The 20093-nt window shown below is 40.0% G+C and overlaps 1 protein-coding gene across 6 annotated transcripts in view; it reads right to left on the bottom strand.

Annotated features, from left to right (window-relative positions):
- C1H8orf34 (chromosome 1 C8orf34 homolog) overlaps positions 1 to 19065 on the bottom strand; it is a 149831-nt gene extending 130766 nt beyond the window's left edge. The window contains exon 1 of one of the 6 annotated variants that reach the window (XM_058031533.1): positions 18553 to 19065. In XM_058031533.1, coding sequence (XP_057887516.1) covers positions 18553 to 18621 — 69 coding nt within the window. In that variant the 5' untranslated portion in view covers positions 18622 to 19065. Of the gene's footprint in view, positions 1 to 15199; positions 15263 to 17985; positions 18041 to 18547 lie in introns of those variants that run through there. The other 5 variants (XM_058031500.1, XM_058031542.1, XM_058031517.1 and 2 more) reach the window with 5 other exon arrangements.
- Positions 19066 to 20093: the final 1028 nt, after the last annotated feature.

The raw sequence follows: 20093 nt of genomic DNA, 5'->3' as shown, positions 1-20093 counted from the left end.
AGAAGAAACAAAATGGAGGGAAAATTTGTGGAAGGACAGTAGGTTTAAGAAACTTTTTAATGACTGACACTTTTTGGTAGAATCCCATTCTGATTACTGCAGTAACAAAGCAAGGAAACAAAAACAAATAATTGTTTTAAAGTATATTTTAACATTATTCTTACTGACTAAATTAGGAAATTCTTAAATGAGAGCAGAAATGACTGCTTAAATGACTGCTTCTACCAGAAAAAGATTATTTTCTATGGAAATTAATGAAAAATACCAGCATTCTTCCTTTGGAAAACAGCCAGGCTTAAAATATTCTTGAGCAATTTTTAAATAAAAGTAGTAGAATCACATTATAAACTATGAACGAAATGGACTTCAACATATTTTATGTTCATGAAATTATCATCACATCTCCCTATAAAATAATTTAATCCTACACAAATTTCAACGTAAATAAAATTCATATGTCTGTACCATACTATTTACTTCAAACTTATCATAGTAGAATAACAGCTGAGAGCAAATAGTAGTCCTATTCAGCTTGCTCATGAAAATATTCAGACTTTTATCTGGAATTGACTAAAAAAGTTTCAATTAACACATTCCTTCTCCAAAACCTGACTGATAACATTTCAGACAGCTGTGCAGTTAAATTTAATATCACAAGACTGTAGTACACAGCATGGGAACACAACCCACAGAGAAATTACTTTGGACATAGAAGTAAAATGAAAGTACAAAGCTGATATGGTGGCTCTGATGCTTTGGTGCAAAGAAAATTCCCCTAAAGGTGCAGTGTTGGGGAAATCTAAGGTATGGGACTAGTGGCACAGGTAACATTTCATAGTGAGAATAACAGGAGGAAGTCTGGAAACAAACATCATTGAATAGCTGTCTTTCTTAAGTGTTCATCTACTAAATATCTGTACCAATTCAACAAGAAAAGACCAATTTGGGGGGCTATGTTACCAACCATGTTTTTAGGGGGACTCTGGAGAGCAGAATGGAAACAGCAGACTTGTTCTGCAGATCATATTATCAGTTCCCTGACTCAGATGAACTAGCTCTATCTGAAATAATTCCAACTCATGCATGTAATACTTGATAAAATATGCATCATTGATCTTACTGAGGAGTGCATGGGGTCTGCTGGACAATTTCAAAGTTTCACTGAGTAAGTTCATGACACTTCATCAAATTCCACCACACACATTATAACACACAATATCTATCTGAACCTCTTGCTGCATCTTTTCACTTATTTATCCTTTGAGGTTTTTTCCTCACCTAATCTTAGTATTTCAAATATCATTGTCCCTAATCTATTTTACCACTTCTGAATTCACAAAATAGCTTCAAACACCTTCAATCTGTGGCTTTATTGAAATATTTCCTTTCTTCCATTTAAGCATTCCAAGAATGTTGTTGAGAGGGAAGTCACTGCTACTAGGTTACTCTAAAACATTAAATAATTCTCTGTAGAAGAAGAAAAGGTTAAAGACATGCTCTCAGAGATGCCAATCATTGCAACAGTTATCATGTTTTCTCCCATCGCTTAGTTTTCGAATCACAAAGATTTCCAATGATAGCTTTTACTTCTTTCTGCAATTCTGTATCTCTGCATGACAATCTCACTCTTGTGGAATTATGCCTACCATATCATTATCTTAACTCAGCAAGGATTTATCAAATAAGGGTAGTTCATGTTATTCCAGAAACACTGTTAGGTTTCCCTGAAGCGTAATTCAGAAGCCTTCCTCAGTTTCCATCCACTCTATCAACCACTGAAATTCTGCCCTCGAGGCATGCACTTCACAGTTCAGCCAAAGAAAATGAAAACTGCTGGTTTTCTGAAAGGCCTGTAGGATTTACATCAAAAGAAATACTCGTAGATAAAAACCAGGAAAGACTATTACAACCTGGACTTAAATTACAGACATAAAACAGCATTGACTGCACATCACTGCCTTACCTAAAAGCTAACTCAATAGGCTGGAGCTGATCTTTCTCTGATTAGCTGAAGTAATCTCCTTTCAATTTCAAGGTCTAAGTTGAAATCACTTGTTCCACCATGTGCAATGACTCATTACTGCAACTGTTTAAAAAAAATCACATCGTATTTCCAGTTTGAGCTTCACTGACTTAGCTTCAACCTGTCTGACACGTTTTTGAGGAAGGGTAACGCTAGAAACTGAAGTAGCAGGTATTTTTGTGGCCACCTCTGCCAGGCTGACCCCAACCAGCAGCCAAGCACACACCAACCACTTATTCATTCCCACCCTCAGTGGGATGGGGAAAAAAATGAAAAGAATAAAACCAAGAAAAATTAAGGGGTCAAGATAAAGACAGCTCAATAACCACAGCAAGGAGAGAAGGAAAAAAACCAAAATCAAAGAACAAGTGACACCAAGGCAATCACTTACCACTTCCGACTTGCCAGTCGGCAAGCAACAGATATTTCTGAACATTTAGTCCCCAGGTTTAATTAGTGAGCATGAAACTATATGGTAAGGAATACCTCTTTGCCCAGGTTGGGTCAGCTGTTCCAGGTGTGTCCCCGCCCAATCCATCCCCCCGGGCCTGCTTGCTGGTGGGCAGAGAGGAGAACAGAAAAAGCCTTGAGCCTGTGCAATCACTGCTGAGCAACAGCTAAAAGGCTGGTGTACCAACACTGACTCAGTGACAAATCTGAAATATGTCGACATACAGGCCTGGTGTGAAGAAAATCCAGTCCCTGTTAGACCCAGTACAATACCACTATAGAAAGGATTATCAAGGGTTTCTGAGTGGTGATCAGGAGAAGGCCATATATGAAAAAACAATTCGTATATTAAGGAGTTGACTCAGCAAAAGCCCTTAAGCTTAGATATTCTTTATGCCTGAGAAATAAATAATTACAAAGCTATGCACGTGCTTAAAATGAATTAGATGAATTAGATCACTGCTCTATGACTTTAGAATTACAAACACTTCTCTCTGGAAGGCAACAAAAAAAAAAAAAGATAAATTAATATTTTGAAGATTGATGGAAATCCTTTCAATTGCATACCATGGAAAACTTTGATAGTAACATATTTTAAAAATGTGTGCAGCAACCACCACACTTCCCAGGTGCTTTTCTTTCTCCTCCCAAACACTCCTCCAGTAATTTGCATTACTACACTATAAGATTTATTCAAGTTCTACAGAAAGATAAATGTGAGATGATGTTTTAAAACATTCTACTGACCAGCGTTTATAGTCAAAGTTATTAAATATTCTGTGTAACTTCTATGCATTAAGGTTACTAAAAAAATTGCTTTCATATTTTTTTAATCTTGACCAAGAATTTTTAAAACTATTCACATGGAACTTCAAATAATAACCAGCAATTACAGAGACACAAAATGGAGAATGTGAGTTACCAGAGTCCAGGATGGGGAAGTTCTTACACAGATTTAATTACCTTGACTTTAGCTGCCTACATAAATTAACGCTAAGTTTGCTCCAGTAATGTTCACTAAACAAATGTCAAAGAAGTTACTACATGCTCCCTGATTGCTAGAAATTACTAAAATCCTGGCATTTGGAAAAGTTCTTTTTGTGCAGCAACCAAAAAACTATGAGCCATATGCATTATAATTACAAGTTTTATTCATACACTTTGAATAGATTAATATCTATTCAGATACACATCTTAATTTCTTGTTATTTACCTGTGAGAGATTGACTTGGTCTCATAAGATTTCATACCAATGTTGTAATCAGCTTTTTAAATAGATCTGAATGTTTAATATGCAACAATACAACAGAGATTTCTCAACTGGAAAGGTCAGAATTTATTGCCATGGAAAAATCTGGAAATTAGTTTTCACCACAGCAAAACACAAAGAGGTTTGTTTTATACTTGTAAAATTTATATACTGCAATTGTGCCTGGAACTCCTTAAATAATAATAAGTGCTTTTAACATAGCATTTTTAGAAGACAAATAGATTATTATTTCACACGTAAGCAGTTGCTTGATCCACTTAAAACTGCCTGTATCCTATTCCCCTCCCACAGGAAAGGTCACACTGATTTGCCTGTCACAGGTGACACAAGATGTGCAGCATCTTGTCAGAGTAACCACCACTGCAGACTCTCTGCAAGTTCTCAAATCTTTTGAGAACACTTAGTCAAGTTCAGTTTGGTTCAACACTGCTTATACTCAGTGCTTCTCTAATTGCAACTGGAAAATCTTTTTACTATTACAAGTAACACTTTTATATTAAGTTATTTCAACCAGTGTCCACTTAAGTATAGGTGAAGCTTTTTCTTAATTAACACACTTGAACTTTGCTATTTGGGGGAAAAAAAAAGCAAAACCCACAATGAAATTGGAAATAATTGGTCTCTTTATTGCAAGAATACAAGAATCTTTTGCCATGCAAAAGTTATCAGTCCACAGATATAACAAACTTGATTATAAATGCATGAATGAATAATATTCTAGTAAATATATAAATAACTATGGTAACTAATGAAAAAATAAATATTGACTCATCTTCCTCCATTTTACTATCATCTATTAAATGTTACTATCATCTATTAAATGTTACCACACAATACTTGCAACTATTTCATTTCTAAAAGATATCAGTGTACCTGAATCTATCTTCAGCCCCAACCAGGAAGACACCTTAATAATTCCAGTTCAACTGGAAGCAAAATCCACCTCCACTAGCTTCCATATGGACTTTTGTCATCCATGAGTTAAGCCAAAATACCTCTATGATTTTCCTCATAAGCAACCAAGATGACAAAAAAATTGCTTCAATTATTTTCTTTTCTCTTAACATTTTTTTGCAAAGTTCTGACAGATTTCTAACATTTTTTGCCTTCATGGATTATCTCTTCATTTCAAGTCAAATTTAAATAGATATTTCTGCTACTTAAGGTGAAGAAACTTCTGAGAATGAAGATCCAATCATAGTCAGACTATGAAAAATGGAAAAAGACTTGCAGGTGTCCATTTTGACCTAAACAGTGCAGCAGACTTGAAGTATACAGGTTTAGAATGCAGTATGAACTGTGAAGAATCAGGCAGGAAAGACACAGTGGCAAAATTACACAGAAAAAAAAAAAAGGTTAACACTGAGTGCAGAGGTACCATGCTCTACATGGCTCCAGCACCTTTCCAGGGTTCCCAAACTGCTTCCCACTGGCACTACCAGGTTCATTGCTCTGTTTCAGTCCTGAGAAGATACAGTCACTGTCTGTCTCCATCTAAAAATGGCTGCAATTTGGGGAAGCACTCCCAGGCTGCTGTCTGGGATTCCCCCAGAAAAGGGGCCCTTCAGGGTTGGGGTTTCAAAACACACACACACCTGGCAAGGCTGAGGTCTGAGCCCAGGAGATGACACCACCTGCTGAAGATGAACACCACGCTGCCCAGCTGGCTGCTCCTATGACAGAAAACCTATGCTTGCCAAGCAGGCACCAAGATGGCCCTGCTGAAAATGCATGGTCCAAGACCCTCTCTCCTCAGATTTACTTGTTCACCTCATTTACTGGCTGTGTGCTGCCTTGGAAGAAAACTCAAAACTCATCAGGCAGGTCTCCTTTGCAATATGCCAGGAGAATTTCTGTCACAATAGGTAGGGTACTTTTTCCTTGCTACAGCCAGAACATGAAAATACAATATTAAGATAATACAGATTTGCAGCAGACAATTGATTTAACTACACATAGGAAGGGTAATATTTTACATACTGTTTGAACACCTTGGAATGTACCCTGAAAAAAGATACAACTGTATTCCCCAGAAGGCATGGAAAAACAAAGTATCAGGCATAATTCAGTATTCATTATCAGAACAGCACAGATATCCAAATAATATTTTGCTTTGTTCATTTACAAAATACTATATTTTATTTTAATCCTGCAGTATGTAATGTCAAAAATTCAATCTAAACATGTGTATCAGGACAGTCCTGCATGAACTTATTTCCACAACCAAAAATCAATTCCCTGTAACTAGACACAACTACATCATCCTGTGTGGAACTGTAGAACTGTTACTTGAATGCTCTTTTTTTCACCCAAAGTCACAAAGAACAGGGAAAAAAAAGCTTAACCAGTGCACAAGTGCATTTAGATGTCACAAAACAAAGAGAGAGATCTGATCACTATCAGAAGAGACTAAAGCCTCCACTCCACTTCCCTGCTTTCCACAATTGTATTGCCCATTGCCAAGCACCGTGAGGAAGAAGGCATCCCCATACAGAAACAGTCACTGGAAAACCTCCCTCAGACACTTCCTCCTTAGAGGAAGGATGTTGTATAATCATGCCCAAAAAAGAATTCTTCAACAAAAGACAACTGATGAGCCAAAGTGAACATACAGTTGACCTATATGAAGAAAAATACCAAACTCTGTTGACCACATACAGTAGGATTACATCCAGGCACATCTTTAACAGAAGAGAGTTCTAATGCCATTATTTGTTCCATTAGAACTAACTTGCATGCCCAAGTCCTTAAAAAACCTCACCTAAGGAAGTAATGTGAAAGAACTCATAGTAGCTCTAAAGAGCAATTGAAAATAGAGAACTGTGTCAGTACCAAGCTGCAAAAAAAAAAGGCTCTGAAATGAGAGGATGTCGGACACCACTGTTCGACCTCTGAGGCCAAGTGCATTGGCTGCACTGGCTTAAGGCTGACAGTTCTATCATGCCCACAAATAAAGAAGGTCTGAGATAAAGGGGACAGCTAAATAAATACTAGCTTACATGAACTGGATACACTTTCCACTCTGTAAGTTACAGATTAGCTAAGCTACACATATGATGGCAATATTAAAGCCATTAATGCAAAGTGTAATTATGAAATAAGAAAAAAATTATCATCAGTCTCTGTGTACCAAAACCACAAGCTAATGAATATATTTTTCCTGAAAGAAAAAGTACCAGAAAGAATTATTTTAAAGACATAAAAAAATCTGAGTACTAATAATTATATCATATGGATCAACTTACTAGTCACTTTCTAGCACAAACAAGGTAACTTCAACACTTACACAGAACTGATATGTCTCTTAAAAGTGCCATTTGCACTTTGACTATTTCCTCCATATAAACTGTCACATGGATTTAGTCACCATGTCACTAGCCTACCAGGGACATAACCTGCAACATCAAGGAGCTGTCCTCTGGCTCAGGTTTTCAAACAAAGGACTAAAGGTCTATATTTTACAAGAAAGCTAGAGCCTGAGGTGGATATTTAAAGAGGTACTACTGTACTAACAATTGGAGACTTTCTGTGGGTAGCAACAGCAATTAAGGACAGATAATTGAATTATACCTAGAACTGGAGTTAGGCCCATCATTTCCCATCAGACACTTCTACCATCAAGACTGCAATGGCTTAGGCAACTAAAAATCACCTAATTTCTAGAAGCTGAAATTTGAGTTATTTTAGATGATGATAGGGTTTTGGAGCTGTAGAGCTATTTTAAAGCATTCTTAATTTGATTTTCTAATGTTCTTTTATTTAGAAAACAATGTCTGTGAGTCACTGATGTACATTTTGTTTGTTTCTGAGATGGCAAAGTAACTTCCCAACCCTGACAGCAATTGCCCAATTAAAGTTTCCTGATGATCTGATTGCTCTTTATTTAACATTATGCTACATCTGCCTGGCTATGAGTGAAGACCTTCCTCTTGTAAATCAGGGTCTCACCAACTGCAGCAGGGCTCCCTGTGGGAATACAGCATGCTCACATGGACTGCACTGCAGCCTTGAGACTTCTCAGAGCTCTGAATTGCCACACTGAGCAGTGGAGAAGGAGGGAGAAATCCATTTTTTCTTGATTGTGTGGCACCAATTAATGGGATTAATAGCACTACCAGGCACTGAGGCAACACAAAGAAAGAAGAGAATGCAGAAAGACCATAATGAGCCTTGCTGTTAAAACTCCAAACTATGTGAAGACTGTAGGAGCCAGTGGGGATTGCAGGCTCTATGCAGACAAACAAAGAAAGGGAAAACACAAGCACAAAATAATACATAATGATGCAGCAGGACAGCATCAGCAAAAGAAGGAATGTAGCCACATAACTGACAATCATTTTAGTATCCTAACTACTATATATTTTATTTCCTCTCTTTACTAGTTAACTTTTTTTCAGTGTTTACATGTTAAGTGGATCTTCATTCTGCCCAACTTTATTTTTCTAATCTTTTTTCTATTATCACAGGGAAACATAGAATAAAATAATTTCTCTTGAGTTTCTTTTTCTCCCCTGCTGTCTTTTTCTTTCAGGTATTCCTCCTCCAGGGAATAAGAAATCAAGATTAAATCTGTAACTCTAGCAATTTAGTCTTCTTTTTGTGTTTATCTCTTCGCATTGCTCCTTATTTGGTAAGTCTACATCCAGCTTCTGTCTCCAAATAGCTTCATTGTCTTACACTTTGTATTAGACTACAGGCATTACTATCTAATGGCATTATTCTGAACCATGACACACTTAGGAGGAGCTCTGAAACACCTTTTTTAACTGGTGTTTCTATGTCACGCAAAAGTACATCATCAGCACAACTATGGGTGGTGGTTCATATGGCACACCAGAGGAATTTCTGCATCTGCAAACCTTGGTGTTCCCCACTTGCATTTCCCTGAATATCTCTGCTTTGTCCTCACCATGTAGGAAGGACAAGGCTCTTCAGAATCCTTAGGAGGACGAGCACTCAGGTTGCACTGGGTGTATTGAGCGTGTCATACATGCAATGGACACTGCAATTAACACAATGTGTCTGAACAGGAACACACAACACCTGCCACATTTACAGGGGATCTCTGTCCAGCACACACGGATTCTCAGGCCTGTCCCAATGATTCAGAGTGCCTGTATGCATTTCATAGAGCAGCCACATGCGCACACATTTCAGGCTGAGAAATCTCAGTGCACTCAATCATGGAAATGATCCCATCTCTCTTTTCTTCTCCTTCAAATGAAAGAATATCCTTAATTGCACAAAGGTCCCCAGTTCCATCTTTACAAAACTATCACAGAGTCTGCACCATAAACTTTTTCTCTTTCTAACTGGCCTATGCATAATTGCTTCGACAGGTTCTCTTCAAAGGTCACCTAACAGCTGAAACTACCCTTCCTTTTCAGTTCTATGAATCATCTCTCATGTCTCCACATTCTGTAAACCATCTCTCACGTCTCCAGAAGAGACTTCTTCCACTTATGTAGGCTTACAGGATGAATTCTGTTATTAACAATACAGAGCAGCTTTCCTGCACTAGTGCACCTAAAGCAACGTGGAACTTAGTTCATTCAGAATTTCTTTCTTTGATAGAGATACCCGACCAGAGGAATATTTCACAATCACAATCTGTTTACCTCTCCATTCATACAAATGTCAGCAGAGGCACAACACCTGTCAAATTGGAGTGCAGCTCCTTCTTAATGAAGGAGCTCATGGTACAGGCCCCAGTATTAATAGTGGTGCTAAGGACACCTAATTTAACTCTCTGGCAAATCCATGCCTAAGAAATACATCCAAGATCAAGTACAAGAGGTGTGAGTCAGACACTGCAAAACATACATACTCTTATATATAGTAAGTTATATTTTCCCTGTCTTTCCCACTCTTTGGTTATACTCTTAGCAACCACCACCAAAAGAAAGTACCGATTCCAAGTTACCATTTGACAGATTAAGATTAGATTATAAAAATAAAACAGAAAAGAAAAAGAACATGCTGGCAATATAGCATTAATCTTTTTCATCCTACCCCCTCCCATTTCTTGTCCTTTCTCACTCTCACACTCGGTGTATTCATATGGTCTGTTTCCTTCTAATTTGTTCAGCCGTCCTCCCTAATTATTCAATTCCCTCTTCTGCTCCTTCACTGAATCAACTGAGCTCCATGACATTCCCCCAACCTATGGGGAACTGCACCTTTAAAAGACAAGATCCATACAAAGCTAACAAGCACACAAGCTTAGCAGATCTCTCATGCCCACATAGTAGCTCGCTACTGGAGAAAAGCAGTTGCCCTTCCCTCCCTCCTTCACCCTCAGGCCACCTACATTTTCTCTCCCAAGGCAATGACACATTCCCCATCAGACTATGTGGTGATCCACTGAGCTCAGCCTACTGAACAATTTTCACTTCTTTGTAGACTTCATTTTCTTCTATTTCATATTCCCAAACTGGGTAACTGTAACATGACACAATCAGCAGTTCTGGAACAAGGACAGCAGGAATGTGCAGCCAGAAATGAAGATTAACAGGACCTGCAACAACGGGCTATTAAATCAGCCTCATAGCCCATAGTCCTGAATACTAAACCATCAGAGTATCTGGAGTAAAACAAACTATGAGAGGAGGAAAGATTCAATTAAAAAGGCTCCAACACAGTTGAAAGGCCCTAACTTTTGTGATTCCTGCCCCAGAAAGCAGCTCCTACAAAAGCCAACAAAAGAGCTATTGTAGAGTAAGTATATTGTACCGGACACTATAGAGAAATATCATTTATGAATAGAGTGATTTCATTTATTGAATATTGCAGAGAGCTGGAAAATAAGGAAGGAGAAAGGATGTTTCATTTAAATACACAATTAAAAGTTTCCACTCTCTGTCTGAACAGATTTTTTTTTAAGAGGTGGCTAATGTAAAATAGCCTTCTATTTATGCACAGGCTTCTTCATTTTGTATGTGCACTTCTTATCATTTTAACACATCTCCTCATAGTGCTATATACAATATATATATGCCAAAATCTGAGGTGTTTCACTGGAAACTCCACGTTTAAGGCAAAGATAATACTTGAATTTTATGTGAATAAGGGAAGAAAACTGCCCAAATCAACAGAAGAGCAAAACCAGAGGGGTATCATAACTATAGCCAAACGATTCTGCCTGAACATTTATAGATGGAACTAAAAATAAGTATTCAGTGAAACTGAGTAGAAAAAGGAGAACTGGCACAGCATACAGGACCTGACATAAAAGTTAAGGCCATCAAAAATGTGTCTGTTGCAAGCCTTTTTAAAGGATATTATTACCCTCTCTACTAAGAGCAGATTTGGATGTTGGGTGGTCTTGGCAAAGGCATAGGTGTGCATTTCAAGTGATCATGATCTTAACCTGTGTCCAAGGATGAAAATCTGTAATCCTCATTTCTCCTATCAGCTGTGTGCTGCTTTTCATCGCCTTTAGTAATGTGTGAGACAGCCCACTGCTTTAGGCAGGAGCCCAAGGGTTTCCTAACAACTGCATTTGCAAATGCTCTTGCTTTCACTCGTTTTTAACCATATCTAGGTTACGGTTTCAGGCAGAGGAGACCCTTAACATAGAACCTCTCCTTCTGTCATACTTCACAGCTCATATGACATTTCTTAGGAGAAAAAGTGTGCATCTGTGCAAGGGGGATAATACCCAATACAGGAAAGAACACCTCATTTTTGTCTGAGTAATTACAGACACCCAAGTGTTTGGGTAGAATTTGTTCCAAAAGTTGGTGAACATAAAAATGCTTCCAGACACCTCTTGTAGTCCAGAGATAAAAAAGTATCTCTATCCTTCCTCATTCATACAAAACCACATATGCTTTCTCAGAAAAACAAAATATCATAAGATTTTAAAAAATATATTAAAAATCACTGGATGAAAAAATTCTAAATAACCATTAGACAACTGAAAATGAGAAATTAGTCCCCACTTCTGTGCTTGCATAAATAAGACAAATAAAAAGACACAAGTGAAAATAAAATATATTGGGGAAAAAAGGAAATAATATTGACTAGACATTCAAAATAAGATGCAAATTGCAAAATAACATGATATTAAAAATACTCCTAAATATTATCTTTCTAACTCAATTTAAATATTATATTTCTAGCTTCCATTTACAAAGTAGCACTTTTAAAATAAGGAACACTAATACCAGGTGTATGTCTAGGTGTTTCTTTTTAGTGATGCCATGATAAAGCAGATAACTAGGAAACCCACATGCTCCAGAACAGTAAAACAGGACATCATGTGTGGCAGAAATGCTGGTTAAGGTACTCACTGCTCCCTTCCCTCCCAGAAGCTCCCAAACAGTCTCAGAAGGCTGAGACTGTGCTTACTCTACACTATGGATACTATCTGGCCCGCTTGGAAAAGCATAGATAAGTAACAGCAAAGAATGTTGGAAAAAATTATAGGCTGAGTTAAAACCATCAAAGTATTTTAGTTTATATTTGCCACTTAACATTGATCTGTTGTACCAAAACAACTGGACTAATCAAAAGCAAAAACAAGCAATTGAAGAACTTACTTCAATACTGTTAATGTAATCCGAAACTTTGAAGATATTTCATAATGTGATAAAAAAAGAAAGAAGACCAGTAGTAATGGGCTTACTTTGATTCAGACTGATTAATTATTAGACAGGTTACCAGAAAAAAAATCAATATCATATCTACTAGCTTTATACCTTACCATTGAGCAGCCATCATGTATTTGCTGATACATGATGGTGAGACCTACTCAAGCAAGAACTACTTCTCATTTTCCCAGGTATTTTTTGATGCAAGATATTTATGCCTTCTGCTCCCCTTCTCAAGAAACAAAGAAATTGTCATTTGGAGACTTTAAAAATATTAAAACTTAACATAACAAAAGGATGCTGTTATGGTACTTCTACCTTATCATTCTGTATTTTAGATACAATGCCTCTAATTTAAATACTACTTGGATTTTAATTTATTTCTTTGTCTGTTGCCAAAGAATTAAAAAAAAAAAAAACAATTGAGAAAGCAATTAAGAGAGCCCACTTTTCCATTTCAAGCACTATGGAAACGAGGTTTATGTGATTGCTATCTATGTTCTTGGCCACACAAGTACATACCCATATCTATGATCTCTTTCACTGTCTTTTTCCAATGTGCTTTTAAAGTCTTCAACTAACTTCAGACAAATTTCCAGAGGAGTAAACAGCACAAAAATGCAACTCCTTTTAAATGCTGAGAGGTAGTAACTAGTCAGGTAGCAAGATAGTGTATTTTTCCTCATTCAGAAACATTATTTTTCCTGGTCTTAGATTACATGGGAAAGTAGAATTATGACTGCCTCAACCACAGGGAAATTTCTGACATTTGCCTCCTGTTGGTCACCACAAAAGGTAATAAGTAATAAGCATAAAGTCATTGCTTATGGAACTGTTTGTTAATTGAAAAGGTTGTGTCTGTAGTTTTAATTAGGGTCTTCCATTTGTTTTCCCTTAAAGATAGCTTTATCTAAGGCAAATATGAGAATATATGATGAATTCTCAAAAATGCAAAGGACATCTCTACACCATTTTTGCCTTTGACTTACATTCCCCTTAAATAGGTCTTTTACTTTAGTGCACATTAAGGCTACAATAGCACCTTACTGTAACAGGCACCAACAAAAACAAAAACTAGAACTTGATTGTGATTCCCTATCCCATGCTGTGTAAGACTGCAGCATTTCTAGATCACTGTTGGCTTCCACACATTATTTGAAAAACAGCTAATCCTGGCTTCCCTGCAACAGGAACTGCCAGGCTGAAACAATGTGACTGGCTAATCAGATAGTGCCTAAAATAATCCTTGTGATGTCTAAGTACTGAAAAACTCAGCCTTTCAAAGGCTCCATCTAGCTGCTTGAAATCATATAATAATAATAACACAATAATCCATAATAAAGGCCCTTTCACAGTAGCAACAGAATCTAAGCATAATACCAAAATACTCAAAATAGTGAAGTTTTGAGCAACCTCAAAAGAAAACATTTCTTTAATCTCACCCCTATCATTCAAATTGTAGATATTGCAGCTTGAAACATAATGTTATACTGTGAGAAATTGTGAACTGGTTAATTAGACATTCAAGTTGACAGTATCTACCTTTGTGTATTTAAGAACCAAGGGTAAACTTTGCTTCAGAAGACAGTCCAAAACTCCAAAATTCATCACCAAACTTTGACAAAGTCAGTCATAAGATGCACTAGAGATAGTGTTCATTACCAAATACGTTTAAGTGAAAAGTGTAGTAAAGTGTAGTTATTTTATTTAAAATTGACACCACTGCATAATATACACCAATAATGCTATTTCATTTAAGAAAAGAAAAACCATCATAGATTAAAAAAAAAAAAAAGGAACAGCTTCCCATTGTATTCCCTTTAGTAATTATGTGTCCTAAAGAAAGAAAAAAAAAAGCTAAGGGGGGTATTACGAAGCCTTTGTGTTGTTTGAAATAAAAATTACAGTTCTAACCCCACATTACTTGGAGAAAAAAAATCCTAAGTAACAGGAGTTTGGCATGTTTACTTTGAGAAGAGTTATTTTGGCTTTTTATAACTCGAAGAAATTACAGTTCTCGGGTTTGCATAACAACAATGTACCTGCTGGATGCTTTTTAGCTGCAGTTCTAGAAATAAAAAAATTCCAAAACGCTAAATTTATCTCAGAGCTCTTGAAGATTTATTGCAATCTGTTCTCAAGAGTGCTTATCCAGCTTTCAAAATCACAAAAACTAAGTGTCAGGTTGCCCAAATGAGAGCACAACTGGATGCTAAAGAGATACACTTGTACAGAAGAATAGATGTATGGATACAGGCAGCAGGATTATTCATTGAGATTATTAGCACACAAAAAGAACTTGTTGGATTGGATGCTTGAAATGCAAAGTGGGTCAATACTTCACTCAGACAGAAATGAGTGGGTGCTGATTCTGAATACTCTGTCCCAGCCAATTTTAGGCACATACCTCCTGTTCACATTTTAGAAAGACGGAATAAAAAAAAACAACAGTGATGCTTCATCACAGAAATAATTCATATTTAGAATTCTTGTTACATTCCAAGTCAATGTGAAAAAAAAAAAAGAATCTAAAAAAAATCAGGTAGTGCCATGGTATGTGTTACCACAAAACTCCCAGAAAAGAGGCATTTCTGAAGGGCATTCCTCAAATCTAAACTCGTTGTCTAACCGCAGTATTCTCAGATGGCAACAATCTCTTACAGAAAGATGTCTAAGCTTTCAAAACCAAAGGAAAAAAGACAAGAAACCCAAACACACAAAAACTACACAAAACAGGATAAGGATGCTCCTGAAGCCTGACAGAATATAAGGGGTCAACTTAAGACCTTACTGTCAGCACTAACAAGACCTGGATGCCCTGGGGCATTCAGAAGCTGCATTATAGGTTCACAGCAATCTTACCTGCAAAAATCTTGGACACCTGAAAGATGAGATGGTATAGAAGTAACAGCTCTGAAAAGCCATGACTTGGGGACCTACATTCAAAAGGGAAAATGAGGCTGCAGCATCGAAGTTGTTTTGCAACCTGTCTCAAATCTCAAAGTTGACACAGTCTAAGATGTACACAGTAATTCCCGCCCACCTTCCTTCCCACCTCTAACCCATAATAAGAATCTACCTTGTAAAAATGTTTGGAATCAAGTGAATCTGGTCTGAGTAAACATTCATAGCTGAGTGGATAGGGTTTCCTACTATGTGATAACAGATACTGGTAGTCAGTAGAAGACCAATGCCTGCTAAGTCAGCTTAAGCTCATTAATTCTTTCTCCAGGAGGTTACTCCTCACATTTCTTTACAGAGGGGGAAACAACCTTCTAACCAAGGCAGAGCCTAAGGTCTTCCTGCATCTCATGTGTCAGCACTTCTCCTCAACACTTCTCTTTCACAAATTAGGAATATAATTCAAGTGTCAAACCACACAAAACTTCAGCAAAGATGTTCTTAAATAGGTACTGCTGGTTAATGAAGTACAAAACCCCTACCCACTGTAACAGAAGGTCACAAGTACAGGACAGCATGGAGAAAAGACACAACCAGGATACTGGAACACAATGACCTACTAGCAAGAGCAATTACTGCTCTTAACTGTAATGCAGTGGAATTGTACTTCACCTTCAGTACAGTGCCAACTGTTCCACCCCTTAGCATTCTGTGCCTTTGTAATTGTCTAAAATCAATGGTGTAAAGTCCCTCTGATCAGTGATTATTCATTATGCAAGTATGAAATACACTCTCTTTATGCATCACTATCCCTGCCCTCATCTCAGAAAGCTCACAGGTCCTCTCTCCCTGCCCTTCTTTCCTGTGACTGCCCTCAGCTTCCCACTTTTATTTCATGCACTCCCTAAAATGTTGACTTGAAGCATACATTGAGCAATTATAGTCACAACCTCCTCAGCAGATAACATGAGAGAAAACTGAATCCAAGTCCACTCTGTTCTGAGTTGCTATTAGAAAATTAGTACTCCCTGAAAAAAAAAAAAAAGATGGCTGTCATTCATGACAAGTGACAGTTAATTAGCATCCAAACCAGAAGCAGCAGAAGAAAACGCTAGCTGTTCCTGGATGAAAGACCAAGCACTGGTCTCATTTTGAAACGTGTCAGAACTTTTAGACACGTGAAAAACTGACGTGTTAGTGACTATATCTGCCTGTGAACACATGGCATTCTTGAAACACCACAAAGCACATCTAATAGTAATACTAGTGTAGAGTACAAGATTCATCTGTGCATAGTCTTTGATCAATTCCCATCAACTTCAAATACCTGCCTTTCTTTTTCTAAGGACTACAAGATCAAGCACAGGCTGCAGATCTTCAATAAACTGTTGAGAACAAAAAGTACATAAAAAAATTAAATATGCAGGTAGATTTTAAATGGCCAGTCAGGAAGTAGAGGAGATAGGAATTATGATCATCTTCTTCCCAGTGTAATGGATTAAAATAACTGTAAACAGCTACAGGAATGTTATACCCCTAGATCCTAAAACTAGTCACTAGTATTCAGGTGTAAGTAGATTTCACACCAAAAAGTCTTCCAGGTATATGTGAGTGCACCAAGAACCTGTAGACAGCCTGCACAGTTATGCAAAGGGCCTTTCACAGATTCTGAATGAAATTCCTACATTACAAAGGTTAGTGAAATATGTGGTGAAACGCGAAATGCTGAAACAAATACAACTTCTTAATCTTTCTCTCCACTATTGACAACTGAAACATCCTACAAGAACCCAAACAGAGACAAGCATCTTATACTACAGAGAAACTAGGTTAAAACACAGTGACTCAGAACAGAGATGCCAAGTGGTTCACTTGAATTTTAATGTGTAAACCTATGGGTTAAAGAAATTTAGAAGAAAATGGGAGCTGTCAAGGGCCTAACCCTTGAACAAGCCCAAAGCACTGAATCCCCTTTGAAATAAACAAGAGTCAGTTAAGTACTTACACCTAGCAACACAGCTGATTGAACAGAATTTTATTCAGGAATTGAACCACACAAATGTTTCCATTTTTATTCAATTTCTTAACTAGAAAAATCACCTGCTATTCCCTAGTATCCAGTTATTGTTCCATCAACTGTGACTTTATTTATTGCAAAATAAAAACATCTAATACTGCTAGCACTGAACCAGCACAGTCTATTTCAACACCCTATGCACACCAAAAATATAAAAACAGATCATTAGCGAACAATTTTCTAACAAAATTTGAAAATCCTTTCTCATGGAGGGTGGTAAAATATACACTGAAGACGAGGCGTCCACCCCACCAGAATGAGAGATTTCATACATAGTAAGCTTGATTGAGAACAAGTTAAATACTGAAAAAAGACTTGTGCCTTGTGATAACACTGCCAGAGTGCAGTGCATAATATATGTGCATTTTGATGTTTAAAACTGCATGCGAAACAGGATGATAAAATGGTAATAATCACGATTGCTCTAGCACCCTTTCAAATTCTAAGTATTCACAGCTTATGTACTGAAATAGTAAAATATGCACATCTCTGCATCTACAAATCCCTGCAAGTGCATCGCTGTAAGAAAACGTTAAATCTCTAGCAAAAACACGGCGTGTGACTGCAGATAAAAATTTCAGAAAACACCATCGACACGGACTTTTCGCAGGACAGAGTTCCTTCGGAGCGCTCGGTGCAGCGGGTGTGTTTCCCGGTGGGAGGCACCCACCTGTCCCTCACCGCTGGCCGGTCACGGAGGGGCAGCGCCCGGGAGCTCGCCCCGGACCGTGCGGCGCCCGGCGCTCAGCGCTGCCGCCCAGGAGCCGCCGCGGGTTGGAAGCGCCGCCTCCCCTCACAGCGCACGGCGGGTGCGCGCTCGGTCCGCGGCTCCCCGCGGCCGGACGGCGGGGCCGGGCCGCTGTCCCGCGGCCGCCGGGGCGAGGCGGCAGCGCCGCGGGGGCGGCCCCGGGGACTCGGGCCGCGGGCGGGAGGGCGGAGGGGCACCTGTTTGACGACCCGCGCGGGATCGTGGTGGGGCGAAGAAGCGGGGCACAGCCTCGGGATAGCCGGGAAGGGAGGGCTGCGGGGAGCTCCGGCGCTCGGAGGAGGGACACGAGGGCACAGGCGTGGCGCGGGGCGGCAGGACAGGGTGAGGGGTGCCGGCACAGCCGAAGCAGCGCCTCAAACTCATCCTCGTTCACCCTGCGTTCACCTGGGCTGCGCGGGGGGCCGCGGCCATCGTGGGGACTGCCCCGCCCCCACCGCGCAGGAGCCGGCCGGCAAGAGCGCACCTTACCTCGAAGAGGGGACCGATCTTATTCTTCTCCAGGTAGGCTTGGATCCTCGTCTGCTGGTGAGACGCCATGAAGAGCTCCGGGGGCGGGGGCTTGAGCTCGTCTCCCCCGGCGGCGGCTGCAGTCCCTCCGGCTGCTGGCGGCTCACTCCTCCGCCGCACAAGGGCTGCCACAGCGGGAGAGGGCGGAGGCGCCGCCGAAGTGCCCGGGACGGAGCTAACTCAGGTAACTGGGGGCGGGGGAAGGAACCGGGTGCCAGTCGCCCGCTTAGCCGGGCTCGGGGCTGGCAGCCCTCAGGGAGCAGCGGGCGGGTGCTGCCTGGAGCGGAGCATGGTGCAGGGAGGAGAGGAGCTACAAAGGCGGCCCCCGAGCCCGCGCCGCTCCGCGCTGCGTGTGTCTGTCAGTTCGTCTCCGTCTGTGTTTCTGTGCCAGGCAGCGCCTTGGTGACGGGAGCGGCCGCGGCTCAGCGCTGCCGCCCTCGCCACAGCGCCGCTGCCGAGGCCGATAGCCGCGGGCTCCTGTCAGCTCCGCGGCCGCCGGCGCCCGTTGACGCCCGGGCTCGGCGCACAAAAGGCGGGAGCGGGGGAAGGGGGAGGAGAGCGGGCGGGAGGCGGGGGCTGCTCTGCCGCCACCGCTCCCCTGCCCGCCCGGCGACGGGCTTGCCCCCGGCGGAGCCGCAGCCCCCCCTCCCCGCCGACGCTGGCGGGGCCCCCGCCTGGCTCCGGTGCCCCGGGCGGGGTGAGCGCCGCGGGCCGCCCGGCGTGAGGCACCTGAGCCGCACGCGAAAACTTCAGCTGGGGAAGGTCGCGGAGGAGTGAAACGAGTCGCGCTGCCAGCAGGGAAGGGGGATGCAAGGACTGCAGCCAGCACTTTTCCTTAATTTCTGTTTCAATTATCTTTAAATCTTAAAATGCTACCTTTCTTAAGATGCCAATGAAATTTCCAATCAGCATTTTAATGGAATAATTGAAGTAGCTATGCAGGTGCATCCTGGTCGTAGGTTGTGTTGAGTTCCAGCAAGTAGCCAAGGGCGCGATGGAGCAAGTAAGAAATAATCAGCTGGCTTCAGAAAGTAGTGAGTTAATAGGTACATCAAAGAATTATTCTGTCTTCAAGTAATCAGTATCCCCCCATTTCTGGAAGCAGGATCATAACCAGATTTTTTTTCTCCCTCTATTTAGAGAAGAATAAACAAAAATATGTTTCTTGGGGAAAGAACACTTCTGTTCTTCTGCAATAACTGATTCTGCTGTACTAACATTAAACTGTTTGGTTAAAAAAATATACCTTTTTCTAATAAGGAATTTTTAAAAGATACAAAACAGCTTTGAAGACTATTGGGAGCATTCAGCACATCTGCTGAATCAGGCTGCCTGTTCCCCATCAAGCAGTGTTCTGCAAATGTGAGAGTACAAGCATCTCCTGATTCAGAAACCACTAAAGAAAAAGATGAATTTTGTCAGGAATCAAAAGATCCTGAGTTCCGTTCCCACATACATTGACTGTTGTTTGACTTCAAAGTCCTCAGTACTGACCTAAACCT

Source organism: Melospiza georgiana, chromosome 1, assembly GCF_028018845.1.
Source record: "Melospiza georgiana isolate bMelGeo1 chromosome 1, bMelGeo1.pri, whole genome shotgun sequence".
NCBI classification, from domain to species: Eukaryota; Metazoa; Chordata; class Aves; order Passeriformes; family Passerellidae; genus Melospiza; species Melospiza georgiana.
This window is presented reverse-complemented; position numbering and strand designations above follow the sequence as displayed.